This window comes from Haemorhous mexicanus, chromosome 2 (assembly GCF_027477595.1).
Source record: "Haemorhous mexicanus isolate bHaeMex1 chromosome 2, bHaeMex1.pri, whole genome shotgun sequence".
NCBI lineage: Eukaryota > Metazoa > Chordata > Aves > Passeriformes > Fringillidae > Haemorhous > Haemorhous mexicanus.
Genome location: NC_082342.1, coordinates 119,186,526 through 119,206,255, shown reverse-complemented (window position 1 = coordinate 119,206,255; position 19,730 = coordinate 119,186,526). Strand labels below are relative to the sequence as shown.

At 45.0% G+C, this 19,730-nt stretch overlaps 1 protein-coding gene across 1 annotated transcript; it reads left to right on the top strand.

Annotated features, from left to right (window-relative positions):
* The first annotated feature begins 236 nt into the window (after positions 1 to 236).
* On the top strand, positions 237 to 14,725 carry ETS2 (ETS proto-oncogene 2, transcription factor). The gene is made up of 10 exons (XM_059840122.1): positions 237 to 567; positions 3,618 to 3,689; positions 6,358 to 6,478; positions 8,051 to 8,170; positions 8,618 to 8,818; positions 9,439 to 9,522; positions 10,170 to 10,412; positions 10,648 to 10,911; positions 11,577 to 11,695; positions 13,146 to 14,725. The coding sequence occupies exons 2-10, from the start codon at positions 3,618 to 3,620 to the stop codon at positions 13,359 to 13,361; spliced, it is 1,440 nt and encodes a 479-aa protein (XP_059696105.1). The 5' UTR covers positions 237 to 567; the 3' UTR covers positions 13,362 to 14,725.
* Positions 14,726 to 19,730: the final 5,005 nt, after the last annotated feature.

Sequence of the window (19,730 nt, the reverse complement as noted above, 5' to 3'; positions counted from 1 at the left end):
GGGATGGGGAGGAAAAAATTTAAAAAAACAACATCCGTCTCTCTCGACATAAACCAGCTTTTTCTCCCCACTTTTCCTCCCCGAGCCGCTCTTGGCATCCCCGGCGCTGGCGGAGCGCGGCTGTGCCGGTACCAGCGACGACAACAAGCGAAGGGGCCGGGCTTGAAGGAGGCGGGTCCGGCCGCCTCCCCCCGCCCGCTGAAGAGCGCCTGCGAGGGCGGCCGGGCGGCACAGCGCGGAGCGGAGCCCAAAGGCGGCGGAGCCAGCGCGGAACCGGCGCGGAACCAGCGCAGCATCACCGCGGGCCGCCCGCACCCGCGGCTCGGCCGGCAGCGCCCACGCACCGCGGGCACCCGCCTGCCTTCCCCGCCGCATCCCGCCCCTTCTGTGCCCCCCTTCTTTGGCCGGGACTCTCCGCCGGGATCAGCGCCCTTGTTGTTGTTGGCCGGCGCGGCCGCATCGAGGATATTTTGGCTCGCCGAGAGGCAGCGGCGCCTCCGATCCTTTGGACGCCGCGTGTGGGGCCGGGGCCGCCGCCGGGGAGGGAGCGCCGGCATCGGGGGCCAGGTGAGGCGGGGGGACGGAGAGGGGAGAAAAGGGAAGAGGGCTCACTGGGGCTCCGGGAGCCTTCCTCACTGGTGCTCCCGACCCGTGGGCGCCGCGGATTCTCCTCGGGGATGGCGATCACAGCCCCGGACCCCGCGCTCGGCCTCCCCCGGGGGCCGTGAGGGGTTGAGGGGAGCGGCCAGGGGCTCATCCCCCACGGGGTGCCGCGGCCCCGGCAGGAAGGGGTTAATGGGCAGCGCGCTCTGCATTTGGTTAGGAGTTTAAAGGGACTTAAAAAAAAAAAAAAAGAAAACGCTGGGCTGTGATCTGCCCACCGAAGTTTTTTATACGTGGGCGAAGCGTGTGTCATGTGTGTGAGAAGCCGGGCAGGCTCCCGGCGGAGCTCGGGGGCTGCACGGGGCACGCCGTTCTCTCCTACCCTCTTCCTAAGGAGGCTATTTTTTCCCCTGATAAAAATGGCCATTTAAAAGAAAAGCAACAACCAGGCATCATATCCCCCCAAAGAAATACCCCCAAAAAACCAAGGAGGAATAACATTGGAGGGACATCAGAGCCATCGGGGACACCAGCGCGCTTCCCTTGTCCGTGTGGATGCTGCCCAGCTGTGCCCAGCTGTGGGCAGGCACCTGGCTGCTGCTGAGAAGAAGGCGATCAGAATTCAGGAGTATTCGTTAATAAGTGCCTGATCCTGTTGACCCTGTTCTGGTTCACCCACTCAGCTATGCGGGGGTGTTGAGGAAGGTGTCCTGCCAGTTAAACCAATTATAGCTGGCAAGTCGCAGTCATCAGCGTTAGTGGAGGAGTTGGAGGTGAGGCCCAGTCACACCGTGTTGGGCCGTAGTGGCTTTTCTGAACTTAAAAAAAAAAAAAAAAGCAGCTTTCTAAGTGCAGCAGAAAGGCAGGTTTAACCCTCTGTGCCAATCCGCGTTGCCTTTCCAGCTCTGTTTGTCTGTAAGGGTTTCATATCTCAGGGCTGGAAATTTGTGCTGCAGATGGGGAGAGAGCTGATGTGGGATGAGCAGAGGGTATAGAAATTCCTCTGCTTGAAATATTCGGCTGGAGTGTTGCAAAACATGCTGAGGATCCCCATGTGTTTTTCAGCCAGAGCTCGGGGTCTTGTTTTTCCAAAACTTTCCTTCGAAACAAACCCAGCATGGAGAAAAACGGTCTTGGGTTAATGAGCAGTGCCGGGTAATCAACACTTGGTATAAACCTTTTGTCTTAGGGCCCTAAACGTCTCTAAAGAAACAACAACAACAAAAAAAAAGACAGGAAGGAGAGAATCCCAGCCCTTTTAGTGGATGGGCAAGTGCCTAACAGGATTTGTGGAGAGGTCAGAATTGCACACAAGTGCCAGGAATCTTATTTGTACTCCTAACCAGGGATCAGACCTCAACTTACAGAATATACATACAATATTTCCACAAATACTCAAATCCCCAAGCCAGTTATCCCTGGCCACCAGAGCAGAATTCAAAGGCAAAACAAAGGGTGTTGGAAATTGCCATATACTTTTTAAAAAGCCCAGCCGAATGCAAGGATAAACAGTTGTTTAAACTGTGGCAGATTTAATGAACAGATTAGGATGCTTGCTGAGTGAGACTCACGCTGTGTGAAATTCTTTGCTGCTCAATGAGATGTGTAATTTAGATCAAATATTTGTACGTGCTGTTTGAGGTAAAAAACATCATTCAGTAGATTGCACTTTTTGAGTAACATTAATGAATCTTCTTTTCAGTGTCAGTTGATTTATTTTGTTTCAATTAGAAGGCCCAGTCAAGTTGAAATAGGCCTTTCATGTTAAGGACTCTTGCTATTTTTTTTTTTTTTAGTTTTATTTTTAAGTGATCAGCTATTTAAAAGGATGAAAGGATTCCTTGTCCTTGACTGCTGGATGTTTTTATTTTCCTCTCTGTTAATATGAACGGCTTTTGAATGTGTTGCCATTTTCAACAAGCTGGGCTTATTTTGTTAAGATCCTAATTTACAACTTTTTCTAAATTTTAAAGTGATTTTTTTTTTCCTCGTGTTAACATGGTGAGTGATAGATTTGGCTTGTAGTAAGTGACCACAGTTTTGTGGAAATCTTGATAGTGTCCTCTGTGATTTAAGTACAAGTGCATGTTTTCAGGCAGTTGCTGTGGAGCAAGGGAATTCAGCCCAATGCTGTGAAAAAAGGGAAGGAAAATTAAGAGTGTTGCTTGATAAGGTATCATTCACTGACACCTGAATTGCAGCATCATGATAAACCTAAACAATGGCCATAAAACTGGCTTTATTCCTTATGTTTGGTCTTTCCCATTGCATATGAATCTTATCACTTTCCTCCTTAAGTGATATGTAGGAGAAAAGTCACACAGGCCTCACACAACTCTGCTCCTGGGAATAAAGGCAATATGATAAAGGTTTGACTTCAGTGACATGAACATATTGATAGTGGTCCCGTTATCAGCCTTTTAAAAAGAGTATTTTACTGCATAAACCCCATTTCAATTAAAACTTAAGCCCTCTAAAGCTTTATTAATGCCTTAATCCTGTGTTTAGAAAATGTACAAGATAATGTGGTTTGGAGTGAAGTAGTCAAGGCAGGAGGTTGGGAACACTGGGAATTGGCTTCTCTGATTATTCATGAAGGGGTGAATGCAGGAGGTGAAGGTGTACCACGGTGTCACTCTGTCACTGCTCATCCTCTGAAAGGCAAAGTCTGAAGTGAATCATGGCTTGTGAGAAGGCACAAAAATAACACAAAACTGATTACCTAAGATAATGGGTGAAAAGTTGGAGAATAGCCCAAAGGGACAGGTACTCAGTGAGCAAGGGGTTTCTGTGGGCTTTGCAGCAAACACAAATTCTGTGAAAGCTTTCCCAGCTGAAAAACAAGGGGGGGAGCTGCCCTGTGTGGTTGGGATGTTGGAAAAGCTTTCCTTGTATCTCACTACGAGAGCTGCTTCAGGCCCAGAGCTGGATCAGGGTACATCTGGTAACATCTGGTAACATCTGCTTCCCCTTCCTTTGGCTGTGGATTTAATGGGACCCCTCTCCTTTTTCAGATGAGTGACTTTGGGGTCAGGAACATGGATCAAGTAGCTCCTGTGTCCAACATGTACAGAGGAATGCTCAAGGTGAGTACCCTGGAGCTGTCACCTCCCAAACCCAGCTGGGGCAGCTCCCAGCCAGTGCTTCTGTTGTGTTCCTGCAGTGCTAGAACAGGAGTTGGACAAGCCAAGTGAGCACAGGTTTCATTGCTCCCCTCTAATCTTCTGCCAGAGTATTCCCACTGAGTTCCAGAGAGATGTGAAAAGCAGGACTGAAATAGGAAGGTGCAAATCTTGAACCCTCAACCCTCTCCCCCAGCAAGGCTCCCTCTCTCCATTCCTAAGTTTAAAAGAGGTAGACAAGAACTGAGCTCAAATTTGCTGGTGTTGGTGGAACTTCTGCCTAAAATAAAGGCTAAGGGATGGGCAGCAGGAGAGGGTTTGTGTCTTTAGTTTGATGAGACTGGCAGAGGCCTGTTCTGATAGGACTGGTCAGGTTTGGTACCTTCCTGAACCTTGTTTGGATTAAAAGTAGGTTGTTCACTTCCAACTGTTATGAATGGAAGCCAAATACATTGTAATAACTCCAAAAATCATTAAATTTATCTTCAGGTAGACTGTGCCTGTTACCTTGTTTTGAAAGGAATTTACAAACTGAGGTCAGCAGTATAAAGGCTCAGTCTTAAAGGGTTTCCCCCCTCCCCATTCATGCAAGTTGCTTTTTAATGCCAGTATCAATTTTTTTACACAACATTGATTAAACCAAGTAAAGGTTAGGGAGGCCCTTTCTGCTCTCATTAGCTTTGAGGAATGGCCATGGTTTGAAGAATCAGTGAGGCTCTGGGATGCTCATTGCTCTGATGGTTTATGTCCCTTCTTAAACTTTTTTTCTCTTCACAAAAAAATCCAAGAGATCCCCAATCTAACATCTGTGTGCTCCTAACACAGTGGTTGCTCTAAGCTGTTATTCAGTGTTCAGTTGTCATAGAATTAAGTCAGAGATTTGTGTTCTGCCGTGCTGTGGCTGTTCACATTCCATTTTATTTCGTTCTGCAATAATTAAATGTATTGAAAAGCCAAACAAAATAGTTGTGAAACTGATAGGATGAGCAGAATTCATCCTGCATTGTGTTTTGCCTCTTTTACTACTATTAAATGAAGAACATGCTTGCACATTAATTTTCTCCCTTTTGAAATATGAAACTAGCACAGTATGGATTTTACTCATTCACATGCCACAGCATTTTTTCCAGTGACTCAGGAGAAGGGTCATTTACACAAAATGCAGGAGTTTCCAGATTGTGTTGAAAGAACTTGCCCTTTCTTTTAGGTACTAGAGATGAGTCAGAGCTTTTATCTAGTAATGTATAAAGAATCTTTTACCAGCAGATTTGGCAGATGTTATTAACTTGTTTTATTCAGACATGAGCCTTTCCAAGGGCTGGCTTTGACGTGGAGAGTACCTGAAACAGGGGTCCACAATTTGTCCCTGCTGGCCAGGAGATTTTTATGTGAAAAGTTATGGAAGAAGAGGGAAAATTGATCCTAATTTGCTGTTCCAGGAACATAGTTAAGGCTGCTTTTTGCATTGCACGTGAATACTGCCCTGAAAAATCCTTGCCTTGTCCTCAGCTAAATCCACTCCTTTGGCACAAGCTGGCAAATCAGTGTTTGCCTAAACCAAATAAACATTTGCTAGTTGCCTTTCTCTCCAGCTCCTTGAAGGGCAGGAGCTGCCGTGGGCCAGCTGCAGCTTTCCAGAGCAATGTTCTATCCTCAGGTGCCTTGAAAAAAAAAAAATCTCAGGGGCAACTTTTATCCATCTTTGCCTCAAGATGTTGCAGATAGGGTTTCCCTGTGACTAACAAGCAAGTTTCATAAGTTGTTTTTGAAGTTATTTCCTCCTCTGCTCACATTCCTTCTGCCCCCCAAAGACTGAAGTGGTTGAGGGGAATTTAGTAATTTCATACCAATATTTCTGGCATACACAGTTGGCTCAAGTCAAGTTTGAAAGGAGTCAGGTTTTCAAAATACTCAGATGTCAGTATATCAGTAGAACCCACTTTTATCTGGAACATTTTTATCAGTCTTGTTTATCCCTTGCTGTAAAATGAAAGTAGAAGTGTTTCACTGAGCATCTGAGCACTTTGAAGACTTCAAAATGTGGTTGCTGGCAAATCCAGTAAAGCAGAAGTGTAAAAGTTGCTGCAACATCCTTCTTCAAGTCCTATAAAGCTGGCTGTGTGGCTTCAAGGGATGTGGTTCAGATGAGTTTTATTCTTTAGAAGAAAAAAACAAATTCATGAATTTACTGTAGGTTTTGCACTGGTAGTTTTCCCATAATTTACTGCTCTGCCATCAAATCCTCATCGAGTGGATAATCAATTTAAAGGGTTAAGGAAATCAGGATTTCTTTAAAATGTACCTGGAAAGAAATATGTATTTATACACACATGTGTATTGTCTATTGTTAAAAGCCTCAATTACAGGAAATAAACCCAAGAATATCTTGATTTGGCTTTACTGTAAGCTGCAGAACATCCCCCGCCTCGAGGGCCCTTATCAGTGGGTTTTATTCACGTAGCAGAAGCTGTGCCCTCCTTGTGGTTACATTTCAAAGCTGGCTCATTCAAGGTTATGGTTGTGCATGATCTCCAGATCTAGGAAACCAAACCCAGACACTTCCTAGCAGAGGAGTTCACAGCTCTGCAGCAAAATGCTGACGTGGTTCTGTGTTTATTCTGTTCCTTTGCAGCGTCAGCCAGCATTTGACACCTTTGACAGCTCCAACTCGCTTTTTGCTGGATATTTTTTCTCACTCAGTGAAGACCAAACGCTTCAGGAAGTGCCAACAGGATTTGACTCCACTTCTTATGGTAAATCTTCACTTTGCTCTTTAGTCCACTTGGTAGAGCAGAAATTTTTGGGGTCTAACTAACATTTCCTGGGTGTGGAATGTGGATTTCCCTAAAAAGATGTAATTTAATACACAGACTTCTGTGTACGTGCTTGGTTTTATTCATGTGAGTTTCTTTGTGGATAGTTGTTGTTTTCTGTACTGAAAAGAAATAGGAGCTGGGATGCAGTAGCCTAATAAACTGATTTTTCATGGAAGAAGCCTTAGTAGGAGTTTAAGCAGAGCTAAGAGTTTGAAAATCTTTAAAAAGAGGGTTTTAATGTATTTAAATTTGCAACATCTCAACCATAATTACAGTGCAAATATTCTGAAAGCTTTTTCAATTCTTTGGTGTTAAATCTCAGTATATTTTACTCCATACTTTAAAAAACAAGGTGAGGATGTTTTAACTTTTTTTTTTTTATTATTTATGTCTGTGTAGGTCAGTATCCCACCAAGAGTGCCCTACATATCCTTGCCAAAAATCCCTGACACAATGTAGATATTTTACCTTATGCTGCTTTTATCTCCCCTTAGGGAAAGGAAAAAAAACCTCAAGCCCTCAAACCCAGAAAACCACAGGTCCTTTGTTCTAGTGTGATTCTAATCAGTCACTTGCTCTGGTCAGCAAAGCAAGTGCTTGCAGATATTAGGAAGGGTGTGGTAAAAGCACAGGTGCAGCCTGTAGATAGTCTGGGAGAGCAAGAAGAGCTGCACAGCTCTGAAGTGACACTGAATCTGCCAGGAGGAACTGGCACAGTGGGAGGTGTCCCTGCCCTCGGCAGGAGGTGGCACTGGATGGGCTTTAAGGTCCCTTCCAGCCCAAACCAATCTGTGACATCATTCTGTGATAAAATGAGGCATCTTCTGGTGAAAATTGACCAATAGGAAGAGCTGAGTGGGAGCTGAATTTATCCTTAAAATAGAATCTTCTTGTAAATTTGAGTCAGTGAAGTAGATCAGGGTTTTTTACTGACATATAATGGTGCCAGCTTTGTGGTTGGATGCATTATTCACCCCCAGCTTGTTACCAGTCACACTTGTTTGGTCCAGATGATGGAATAATCCATTGCACCATGTGCCTGGGTGATGAGATATGATAAGGTCTGAAATGCAGTGTTGAATAGTGCAAGCTGGCTCTTCACAACCCTGCTGTCAGTTACTTAGCTCTCAAATTAAATAAAGATTGTCTGGAGTTGCAAAGAAGTCTCAGGGCAAATTATAGGTGGTAAAATAGGAATAAGCAGTCTCATTTCCCTTAAAAAAAATAAAATTTTCCTTGCAACAAAGGCACTTTATGTAAGTACTGAGAGTAAATAAGGATCTATGCATGGAAAGCTGCAAAGCTCTAATTAGTGATGCAATCTTATCAAACGAGTAGCACAGAGATTTTAGAGCATGGTAGTCTCTGTTTTTAAAACCCAACTTTTTAACTTTTTAGCATGCTTTTTTTTTTTTTAATTCTTCAAATAGTAAAAGCCAATCAGTCCTTTCAGTGCCCTGAAGTTAATGTGTCTTCTTCCTCCCCTCCACCCCTTTTCTTTTCTTGCAGAGTCGAACAACTGTGAATTGCCTCTGTTAACCCCGTGCAGCAAGGCTGTGATGAGTCAGGCCCTGAAAGATACTTTCAGTGGTTTCACAAAGGAACAGTGTCGGCTGGGTATCCCAAATAGTAAGTGTTTGCTATTTATAAGCTCTTTTTTTTTTTTTTTTTTCTTTAATGCTAAGGAGGAGGCTGAATAGCTGCTCTTTGAAAAGGAAAGAATGATGTCAGTAGGAAATACAAGAATGGATCCTATGTGAATCTGGCACAGCTTGCCTTGGAGAGGCCAGACTTGCTGGTGTTAAAAATGGGTGCATGGAGAGCTCATGCTTTGGCAGCAGGAGAGAGTCAAGCAAGCTGAGGACATCTCTGGTTGCAAGTGAATGCAGAAAGAAAAGAGAGGACTGGGTTTTTTTTAATAAAGTCAAGAATACATTCATTCTGGATTCATTCAGAACTCAATAACTTGGCTAAACAATTTTAGGGTTTTTTTAATTCACTGTTTTCTAAGGAAGATTATTTATTTGACAAGGACCAGGAGTTATCTCTAAATGTTGGATCCTTTCTGTCTTGCAGATCCCTGGCTATGGACTGAACAACAAGTTTGCCAGTGGCTTTCATGGGCTACCAATGAGTTCAGCTTGGCAAATGTGAACTTCCATCAGTTTCTTATGAGTGGCCAGGACTTGTGCAACCTGGGCAAGGAGCGATTCCTGGAACTGGCACCTGACTATGTGGGTGACATTCTGTGGGAACACCTGGAACAGATGATAAAAGGTAGTTAGAAAGCCAGAAAATGCTTTTGGTTTAGGGCTCTCCTAACAGAAACAGAAATGGGACTTGATTTCAACACTGGTTTCACTATGAGGGGTTTTATTGCCTATGAAAACTCGAAATGAACTTTAAAACTTGCTTAATAAAAGCATTATCAGCACAGTCAGTACATCCTTGGTCTGCAAAGCACAGGTGCAGATGGCTGCAGACATTCTGTGTGCAGGCTGAGTACATTTGTGGGCAGGTTTTATTTGGGAAGATCATTGGAATAAGTGAGATTGGGGTATGACCACTGTAAATACCCCATAAATAAAATAATTAACCCCATAAATACAAAGTTAACCAACAGTTTGATCTCAAAGAACATTGCAAGTATTGTTGGTTTTAAGTTTTATGGGAAAGTTCAATTGGTGGGATGGTTTTAAAGCCTGTTGGAAGTTGATTGGGGTTTTATTTTGGTGTAATTTCTGTCATGAGAGAAAATGCAGTACAAATAGAGCCTGATATGAAAATTTTTGTGAATGATGACCCCAAAACACTTCCAAGAGTCAGAAGCTTTCCATGGCATACAGGTTGGATCTTTAAAACTATAAACCCAAATTTTCTCTTTCTCCTCTCCCCAGACAGCCAAGAGAAAACACAGGATCAATATGTGGAGAACTCTCACCTCACCTCAGTTCCTCACTGGGTCAATAATAATTCCCTAAGTAAGTATTTTTAAAAACTCATACTTTGCATCTCTCATTTTATTCTGAGCATGTCACAGATTCAGGGTGGAAACAAAAAGCACCAGAATAGTTACTGTGCTTGAGGAGAGCATTTGACTTCAGCTGCTCCAGCCTTCTTTCCTTGTATTGTTCAATTGTCACCTAATTTATATCGGAAATCGTTTGAAGAGCAAAGGCTTGGAGAAAATGAAATTTCCTCTTGCTATGCCAGGCCCTCCATCTGTGGAGCAGAATGACCACTCCCATCTCTAGCAAACAGAGGCAAAAACTGAGAAGCAGCAAGAATTCTGTTTAGGCCTTTTTAAAGGTTCTGGAAGTGTGCTAGAGCTGTTGGGAGTGTGTGGGATGCAGTGCTGGCTCCCTCAGATTGATTGATGGTGTGTTTTATTCTACCACAGTCAGGCTTCAGCTCAGCCTGATTACACCACTTAATGGGGAGAACCTTGCTCAAAACCACTTAAAACTTCCCCAGTTTTTTCTGTAGTTTCCTTGAAGAATGAACAATGGGCATTTGTGGCTGGCAAGTTAGGGGGATTTACAGAATCTGATTTGGTGTATTTAGTGTATTAGTTTGTTTAAGGGTCTCCAGGGGAAAAATCATCTAATTCTTTGGTTTCTTTTTTCAGCTGTTAACGTAGATCAGAATTCCTATGGAATGCAAATGCCTGGATACCCTAAACCCCTCAGTTATCCCAAACCCAGTCTCCTGACTGACGTCTGTCAGACTTCCACGGCACCGAATCTCCTCAACCCAGAACAAGACTTCCCATTGTTCCCTAAAACCCAAGCAGATGCTGTTGGTGTGAACTACTGTGCAGTAAACCAAGATTTCCCAAGGAACAATCTCAATTTGCTGATGGATAACTCTGGTGAGTCATTATCTGCATGATAACCACGGGGCCAAGGCCATGTTCTGAATCCCTCTTCCTCCTTTGCATGATTTTTATGGACAGGCTGGATTGAGGGAAAGAAACCACCCACACTATTTTATTTATATTTATTATTGTTGTTGTTTATATTTAGTATTATATTTATTATATTTATTCTTCTTATTTATTCATATTTATTTGTATTATATTTATTTTACTGTTTTACTTGATGAAGGCAAGCTGAGAGAGCACGAATCCAGTGACAGTGGTGCTGAGAGCTACGAGAGCTCAGATTCCATGCTGCAGTCCTGGAACAGCCAATCCTCCCTGGTGGATTTGCAGCGTGTGCCATCCTATGAGAGCTTTGAGGATGACTGCAGCCAGTCCCTGTGCCTGAGCAAACCTACCATGTCCTTCAAAGACTACATTCAAGAGAGGAGTGATCCTGTGGAGCAAGGGAAACCAGTTATACCAGCAGCCATCCTGGCTGGCTTTACTGGTGAGTGGTGAGGCAAAATGGTCACTCCTATTTTTTATGTAACATCAGTGTTCCCTACAAGTGTGTGCCATGGGGGTAGAAACCACAATTCACAAATAATTTCGATTTTTTTTTTTTATGTTACTAAACAAAGTCTCGGGGATTATCCACCCAAAACAAGAACAGGCAGGTGTGTCAGATCAAGTAAAAACCAAATGCACTTTTTTGATCTGTTTGAAAAAGAGGGGAGCTTGGACAAAATCTCCCAGATTTGGAAATTCCCACAGGTATTGTTAAGGCCTGTTAAGGCCTTGTTGCTGTAGTCCTTGCTGATATTGGTTTTTTTCCTGTAGGATCTTTGCCAAGCCAAAGACTTCAGGACAAGCCCTGGAGCTCAAAATGCAGCTGTTTGGGAGGTGGGAGTGAGGGTTAAAGGATCCATATGAGAGGGAAAGCCAGAATTTTTGTCAAATCCTTTGTTTCCATGAAAAACCTGACTTATTTTCCCATGGGTAATAGCAGGTTTGTGCTATAAAGTAAAGCCTTAGGTTTCTTTCTGATCTATAAAAAAGATAAATCAGATTAATTACCAGGTCTGTGATACAAGTCTGGTCACATACATTGGTTGTGGTTAGAGCTGGCAGAGGTATTAATTTGTGGTTTTTCTGTCTCCTCTTTCCCAACAGGCAGTGGACCTATCCAGCTGTGGCAATTCCTTCTGGAGTTACTGACTGACAAGTCCTGTCAGTCATTCATTAGCTGGACAGGAGATGGATGGGAATTTAAACTTGCTGACCCAGATGAGGTATGTGGCTAATTGGGGTGAAAGAAAAGATTTTTGGGGTCTGATCTGACCTCTGTGGGCCCAGTCTTGAATATAGATGTGTGTTTAGCTGCACATCAAATATGGTAGTACTGCTTTTGAAGAATTTTGGGAACTTCATTCATTAAAAGTGATGTATTTTCATCTTCTGATACTGTTTCCAGTAGGAAAATTACTGTATTAAGAGATAAAAAGTCCAGTGAAACTTTTAGATTTAAAAAAAAAGAAAAAAAAGAGGGGAGAGGAATCATGAACTCCAAGGAACTTCATAACATTGAATTTTCAGTGAAGAGTTGTCCCCTGCTGCCTGATTGCTAATCAGTGGTAAAACAGTGGATTTTTTGAGAGAGCAGACTGAGCCAGAGCTCCAGGAGTGTTTGGGCAAAACTCTGAGGCACAGGGTGGGATTGCTGGGGTGTCAGTGCAGGGACAGGAGTTGGGCTTGGATCCCTGGGGTCCCTTCCAGCTCAGGGTATTCTGTGATTCCTGGGCTTGTCCTGTGCAGGGCCAGGAGCTGGGCTGGTGGCAGAGTCACTGTCCCTGGGGGTGCTTAAGAAAAGACTGGATGTGGCACTCACTGCCATGGTCTGGATGACAGGGTGGTGTTGGTCATAGGCTGGGCTTGAGCTCAAAGGTCTTTCCCAGCCTGGTTGATTCTGTGACTCCTTCCAGCTCAGGGTATTCTGTGTTTCTTGGGGTGGTCCAGTGCAGGGCCAGGAATTAGACTTTGGTCTCTGTGGGACACTGCCAGCTTGGGATATTCTGTTACTTCTCCCTAAACCTGACCTCCTTAAGCATGTTTTGGCCCATCCCCTACAAACTGGTGTCTTTTGCAGTGAGGGCACCTGTGACAAACCTCTCTGGTTCCCTGACTTAGGGCAAGGGTGGCAGAAATGAGAAGGAATGGGTTTGATGGGGTTGCCCAAAAGGAACTTTAATAAAGGGTAAAAACAACAAATGTGGAGCACAGTATGAGGGGCAGGATCCCCAAACCTGAGATAAGGAGGAAGCAATAATATATACACTTTGGGTAGAACATTCTAGAACAATGACTGTATAGGGGAAGCAAGTAACCAATAGGGGAGCAGGACTTGGACAACTTAGCAACACCAAAGGCTTCTGGGGGAACTCAAGCTCACCCTAAGGTAAACCAATGATTCCCAGGGCTTGAAGCTCAAGCCTGGGTGTTTTGGAGTAAAATCTGTCTGACTCTGGGTCACAGCTGGGCCAGCTTCCACAGGTGACCTTTGCTGTCAGCCACCTCCTCCTGGAGCTGCTGTTGAGGTCTCTTGTGGGATCAGTCACCAACTCTTCTCGTGTGAGGCTGGGCCATCCAAAGCAAATAAAACACTCTGAGAAAGGGTTTTCTTTAATCAGCCGCTAAGAAGAAGACGAGTCGAACAAATTTTGAATGAATTTTGCTTTCTGGCAGGTGGCACGGCGCTGGGGAAGGAGGAAGAACAAGCCCAAGATGAACTACGAGAAGCTGAGCCGGGGCCTGCGCTACTACTACGACAAGAACATCATCCACAAGACGTCGGGCAAGCGCTACGTGTACCGCTTCGTGTGCGACCTGCACAACCTGCTGGGCTACACCCCCGAGGAGCTGCACGCCATGCTGGGCGTGCAGCCCGACACCGAGGACTGATCCCAGAGCCTGGGCGTGGATCTGGAGTCACCGGTGGGGACAATGGCCGGCAGCCACGGCAGCCGGGCCCGCCGCGCTCGGGGGAGGCGGAGCGGGACCTTCATCCATTGTGTGACCGCGGAGAGCGGGGTGGGAGCGGCCGCTGGGCTCGGCGGGGCTCTGGGGAGTGGGCACAGCCCTGGCTCTGCCTGGAGACACGGGGCTGCTCCTGGGGGCAGCGTTTCAGCTGCCTGCCCTGCCCCACGAAGCGCTTTGACACTGCCCTGGAAGGATGGGCTGGCTGTGGAACCAAAGGTTGGCTGTGAGAAACCAGCGGTGCGGCAGAGCTCTGGCTGGGATGTTTTTGAAACACCGCCGTCCTCATGCAGTTTATTTAAAAACAAACACAAACTAATTTATTTGAAATGAGCAGTAAGGAGACTGGTATTAGTTTTGTTTTAAAGCACGTTTTGTTATTGTTGTTATTATTATTGTTACTACTCCAGAAATGTGCTGCATAGGTACATAAACACTCTCGTGTCCAAAACCAGATGTAGCAGCTGTTAACATAAAAAGAACCCCACCCTTTCAAAGAAGGGAAGGAAAATCATACCATTTCAATATTCAGTTTGTATATATTCTGTGATTCCTTTGGAAACTCTGATGTTCCTATTTAACAGATACTGTATAGTGTAAATTAATCTAATTGTATGTGTGGTTTGAAATAGGATGAATGTAAACTTATCAAATGTGGGGTGGGGGGGATTTCACGTTTCTCTAGGGTATACAGCCTTCTGCAAATATTTAATTGGCCTGAGAGACAGCAGAAGTTCTATGCTCAGTGTGCATGCATTGGGGGGGCAGGGAGGGAGGCCGGGCTCAGGATTTTGCCAAGACTAAAGTTGGCAATTCTTTGTGCATTTTGGCATTTTTACAGGAAACTAATGTTGTATTCTGGGACATAAAAGGGCCTGTTTGTGGTTTCTTCTGTAACTGAAAAATAAAAATATTAATATGGGTAAAATTACCTTTTTTTCTTTATAAATGGCATATGTTTTTCAACTTCTATGCATGTACTTTTAAAAAAAATTTATATACAAGCCTTATTTTTTCAGTTCACTTGTCTCTTCCTGCAGTTTATTCTGTATGATTAAAATATGAATTCTATTTTTGGAAATAACTGTGACTCCTTTTCAAAGATCAGGAGGGTTTTATGTAGCAGCTATTTTTACTGCAAAAAAAAAAAAAAGAAAAAAAATCACTGGAAAAACGTACTTTGTAAGAAAGCTTTATTTTTTATCTGAGCTTGATGTACAGTTAAATGTGTTGTACAGTGTGAGAGGTTTAAAAATATGACTCTTCATTAAAACCTCTTGAAAAGAAAATTTTGTGCGTGCTCTTTGATCTGGAAAGTTTCAGAGGAGTTCCTTCTTTGTTTGTTTGTTGGTTCAATCCTTGTCCATCCTTCACCACCCTCAACAGCTGCAGGATGAAAAAAGTAACCCAAAAAGAAAATAACCAGCCAGGCTTGGGGCTTATTGGAGAAAATACTGCAAGAATGTGGAGGCTGGTCTGGAGCTGAGCTGGATGGATGCAACCACTCTCTCTGGATAGAAATTCGTGTTAGCACCTTTGTGTTGTGCCTCTGAAAGAAAATTGGCAGCTCTGTGGTGTGAAAGAGCTTGTAAAGTGGTGGGGGAAGATATGGAAAAACACAGGTGGGAAGACAACTTTAGCTTGAACTGTTCCTGTCCTGTGCAAAGGAGCCCTGCTGTCTCCATCATCCTCTTCTCCATCCCTCCGCCTTCCAGACAAGCAGGAAATGCAGAAACATTTCCACACTTATAAAAGGTAAAAAATACAGTTATTAAATAATGTTGGCCCTAAGCCTCTTGATCTTTCTACCAAACTATGTCTTGCTGTTGCTTTTGATGTAGTCACTGTGTGAAAAACCATGGGCTTGGGGTTTTTGGGGAATGTGTCTTTCTAAATGGGAGGAGTTGAGAGGGTAGGCCCCTGGTCAGCCCTAAACAGCTGCAGGCTTATTTTTCCCTCTCCTTCAGCCTTGGTTTTCCTTGGAAAAAGGAAACAAAAAAGGAATAAAGGATTTAAAAAGGAAAAGAATCATAGAATGATTTGGGTTGGAAGGGACCTTCAAGATCATCCCCTTCCAGCCCTTTGCTGGGGACAGGGGTAGTGCTATGTGTGGTCCTGATCCTGAGGGAGTTATTTATTTTGCATGAAAATAAAGTATGGGCTGTCATGATGAATGTGAGATTTTATTTTTTTCCTTTCTTGCACCATGGCTGCAAAGCACTAATTGTCTTCTCAACCTGGTCAAGTCCCACTTGCAGCCTTTTTTTTCCCTGAACACGGAATTATTTCTTTATTTAGACCAAAACCATGGTTGTCTCTTGCGTGGGTGATTGTTGAAGGCTCCAAATTAGAGGCTAAAGGAAAGTTGTTTATTTTCCTCTTCCAGCAGAAAAAAAGAAATTTCATGGTAGTAGAAGCATCCTGATCCATGCAACCCACACTAGTGTGTTTGGAAGAAGTAAAAATGTTCAAGCAGAAACACTGGAAGGGGCTGCCCAGGGAGGTGGTGGAGTCCCCATTCCTGGAGGTGGCACTGAGTGCTCTGGGCTGGGGACAACGTGGGGATGGGGCACAGCTGGGACTCAATGATTTTGGAGATCTTTTCCAACCTCTGTGAGATCCATTCCATGAAAACCTGCTCTGCTGCACTGGATTGGGTCCACACAGGGGTTCAAGCTGTAGCCCAGGGTGACGCAGAAGACAATCATTAAAGGCTGTTTTGTCACAGCACACACAGAAAGCCCTGCTCTGTGTTCTCAGCCACCCAGCATCAAAGAGGCTGTTGAAAGCAGTCTGGCTGAATTCTTCACCTTCTTCAGGACATGCCTCCCTGTGCTCCCAGCTGCCAGCTTTCCTCATGAGACAGCAGTCAAAATAAAGTCTTGCAGTTGGCACCTACCCATGGCTGGCATATCACCTCTAATAACAGAGTTTGACTTCAAAGTCTTTGCCCTTTTTTTCCTTTTTTTTTTTTTTTAATTAAAAAAAAGAAAAAAAGTAGAGTTCCATCCCAAGTAAAACATCACCTCTGGATTGGGAAATCTGTGAGCTACAAATGCTCAGTGTGTAGGGGACTTTTCTGGGAAACATCTGTCAGCTGCTCCTCATTCTCACACTCACCCTAGGTCTGAGCTGTGTGCCACAGCAGGTACAGGTGAGGAGTGAGGATGGGGCAGATGATGGATCACTTATCCCAGTGCTTTATCCTTCATCTCCAAACCTGGCCACTCTCTGCTGGTGGCTCCCCAAGTGAACCCCCATCCCCTCACAGTGCTCAGCCTCTTGGAAGGGACACCCTGCCTGTTTCCCTTCCTTCTAACTTTGGGATTCCTCACCTTGGCCAGCCTAAAAGGAAGGAGCCCTTGGCCACTCTCTACTGCCTTGTCCTCAGGCACTGGAGCCAGCACCTCACCCAGGCTCTGAGATGAGGGCACACCAGTGTTGTACCCTGATTCTTTTTTGGCTTTTTGGCAGTCCCTGCACGCTGAGCTGATGATTTCAGAGAGTTGTCAGTGATCCATTTCCTGGTGGCTACCGTTTCCAAGTTCAGCATCATATACACTCAGCTTGGGTTATTTTTCCTTGGGCGGATTTCTTTAAACTAACCTACACTGATGCTGCTCACCTGCCACCTTTTTGTGTGCTGTGAGGTCCTCCTGGAGTGCTCACCAGCACTCTGGCATTTGGCTACTGAAACCACTCAGCATTATCTGCAAACCTGGAGGTTTCTCAGCCCTGAATTTCTGGCCCTGCTGGCTGTTAATATGCCAAGGACCAAAGGGAGGGATGCAGCATTCAGCCCTGCTTCTGTTTCTAGTTCCCATCTCTTCCATGGCTCTTTTGATGCCCTTTCCAAGGCTGACCCAAATTTTGATGGGGTAAAGAATTGCCAGACCTTGGCCATGCGAGTTTATCTTGTGTCTCATGTTTCTCTTTGTTTCTCTGTGTGAAGTGGAGCACAAGTTGAAGCCCCTGTGTTCCCAGCACCATGTGACTGCAGCAATGTTCATATGGCAGACACGTGGATGCTCAAAAGGCTCAAGAGGGAATAAAAGGTGTCCCTGTAAGCCAGAAGAATGAAAAAGTCACCCTGGGGCTCACAGCCTTTGGGAAAGGTAGCCAGGAACTCATGTCCAGTGTTTGCCATGTGATGTGCCCTCTGCAGCCACACAATCTGTGAAGTTGTTAAAAATAAATAAGATATGCTGGTCAGTAACAGCGTAAGTTGCTCCGTGCAAATTGAGATTTTCAAGTGTTTGCAAGGTTTTGGGTATGAATAAAGGAGTTATTAAGTAATTCTGTGCTTTGGGGAAGAAGCATCAGAGCTTGACATTTTTCTTTCTTCTTTCTCTACCTCTCTTGGCATTTACGACGAGGTGAATGATGAACTCAACAAAATATGAGTAGCAACTATATCAAATGTAATGAAACCTCTGCACATGCAAAATGTGGAGGTGTTGGAAGACATTTTTCCCAGCTGCTGTGTAGACAGCTAGAAAAATTGTCCAAAATCCCATATATAGAATGTTTACCATGGTTTTCTGCATCATGATCTAAAATGAGAGAGCAAATGCAAAATACAATTCCTCTAAAGTCTGAATACCCAAAACCTGTTTGTTCTTTATTGTCTTTCACCATGAGCAGAGCCAGAAGGGAAAGCAGGTTTGTCTGTGCATTCCTTGGGCTGTGGAGGGAAACCCAGAGCCCAGAGGGAGGTGGGCAATCTGAGCCAAAATCATGTGGTTTGGAAATGGAGGGAGATCCCACCCCGAGTGTGGATGGGGCTGGCTCACCCCTGGCCTTCCATCCCAGGGGCCAAAGGCAACACACAGAGGGGTAAAACCTGCAATCCCTCTGGAAACTGGTGGCCATGTCCTTCCTTCTGGAAAAGCAGGGTGGGACTGATCCTCCTGAGACCAAGGGGGGCAGGGATGGAGCGACAGCTCCTGACCCTCTCTGTGTACAGCTCACCTGCGTGGTCTGGAGTGGGATTGCTCTGCCACAGGAGGGGTTCCAGAGCCCTTCTCCCACCTTTAACCATCTGAGTGAAGTGCAGAAAGGAAGGAAAGTGTTTTCCATGGAATAGCTGCAGGTTGAAAGTCCGGTGCAGTGAGCATAATTCCCCTTCTCCTTCATCTGGATGTTTGAGCCTGGGACAGTGGAAGGTGCCCATGCAGGGGGTTGGAACTGGATGAGCTTTAAGGTCCCTTCACACCCAAATCATTCCACGATTCTTAAGCTAAATAAACCCATTCCTGCTTGGCTGCCTGTCTTTGGCCTGCTGTATCTTGAATCAAACTTCATTTCTTTGTCTAACTTTTTTTTTTTCCCCCTGGCAGAAGGCAAAGAACAATCCAGCAGATGCAGTTCTCCCATTTAGCTTCCTTGCCATTCACAGGGAGCTCTCCTTCTCTTGCAGGGTGCTTTATTTTATTTTTTTTTTTTTTTTCCCTGTGGAAGAAGAGGAGCTCTTCCAAGAGAAATATCATTCCTCCTACATGCCTCTGAACAGACCTGTTTGTTTGTTTTCCCCATCCTGAGTGCCAGCCCTGGGAGATGCCAGGAACACACATCTTGCTGAAGCCAGGAGTGAGTCCCAAATCCCCTTCTCCCACACTGCCCAGTCCTCCCTGGAGCCACTGCTGAGCCAGCAGGGACATCTCTGCCTAAGGATGGACTGGTTTGGAACAGTTCCCCCAGTGTCCTGTGCACAACACTCCTTTTCTTCCTCATCAGGGCTCTATGCCTGCTGGCATCCCAATTTTTTTTTTTTTTCCTTTTTTAAAACACATACAACCATTGTTGTTTATGTAGGGAAAATTCCACTTTCTCCTCAAGGGGCTTTGCCAGGTTCCAAAGGCTTGGGGTGTGTCTTTCCCACAGGCAGTGCCTTCCAGAATTCACAGACCTCTCCTCTTTTTCGTGCCTATGAACACTTTTCATTCCCTGTTTTTAAGCCACCTCTAAAATCCCCAGCTAAGCCCAGCACTGAGATTGAGTCCTCATCCCCAGAGGGTGACAGGGAAGGAGATCCCTGCTAGTGAGGAGTGGACAGTGAGGCTGGTCCCTGTTTCTCTTCCCACACTTGAGTATCTCCAGCCTGCAGCAGCTCACAGATGGGGGATTTTCCATGGCCCCTGCAGGATCCCTGTGCAGACCTCACCCAGGTACTCACTCAGGGCTGGTTTGTCCCACGGGGGCTTCCACGAGGTCACTTCTCCAGGGGTCAGCACAGCCAGTTCTCACTGGTGGCCTTCTCTCACCTGGGTGTTTTCCAAACCCTGAGGACCCCCA

Excerpts from the sequence above, each read along its gene's own strand:
- ETS2 (XM_059840122.1), top strand. The coding sequence starts at position 3,618 with ATGAGTGACTTTGGGGTCAGGAACATGGATCAAGTAGCTCCTGTGTCC. Across the intron at positions 6,479-8,050 it reads ATTTGACTCCACTTCTTATG|AGTCGAACAACTGTGAATTG; the intron begins GTAAATCTTCAC and ends CTTTTCTTGCAG. Across the intron at positions 11,696-13,145 it reads AACTTGCTGACCCAGATGAG|GTGGCACGGCGCTGGGGAAG; the intron begins GTATGTGGCTAA and ends GCTTTCTGGCAG.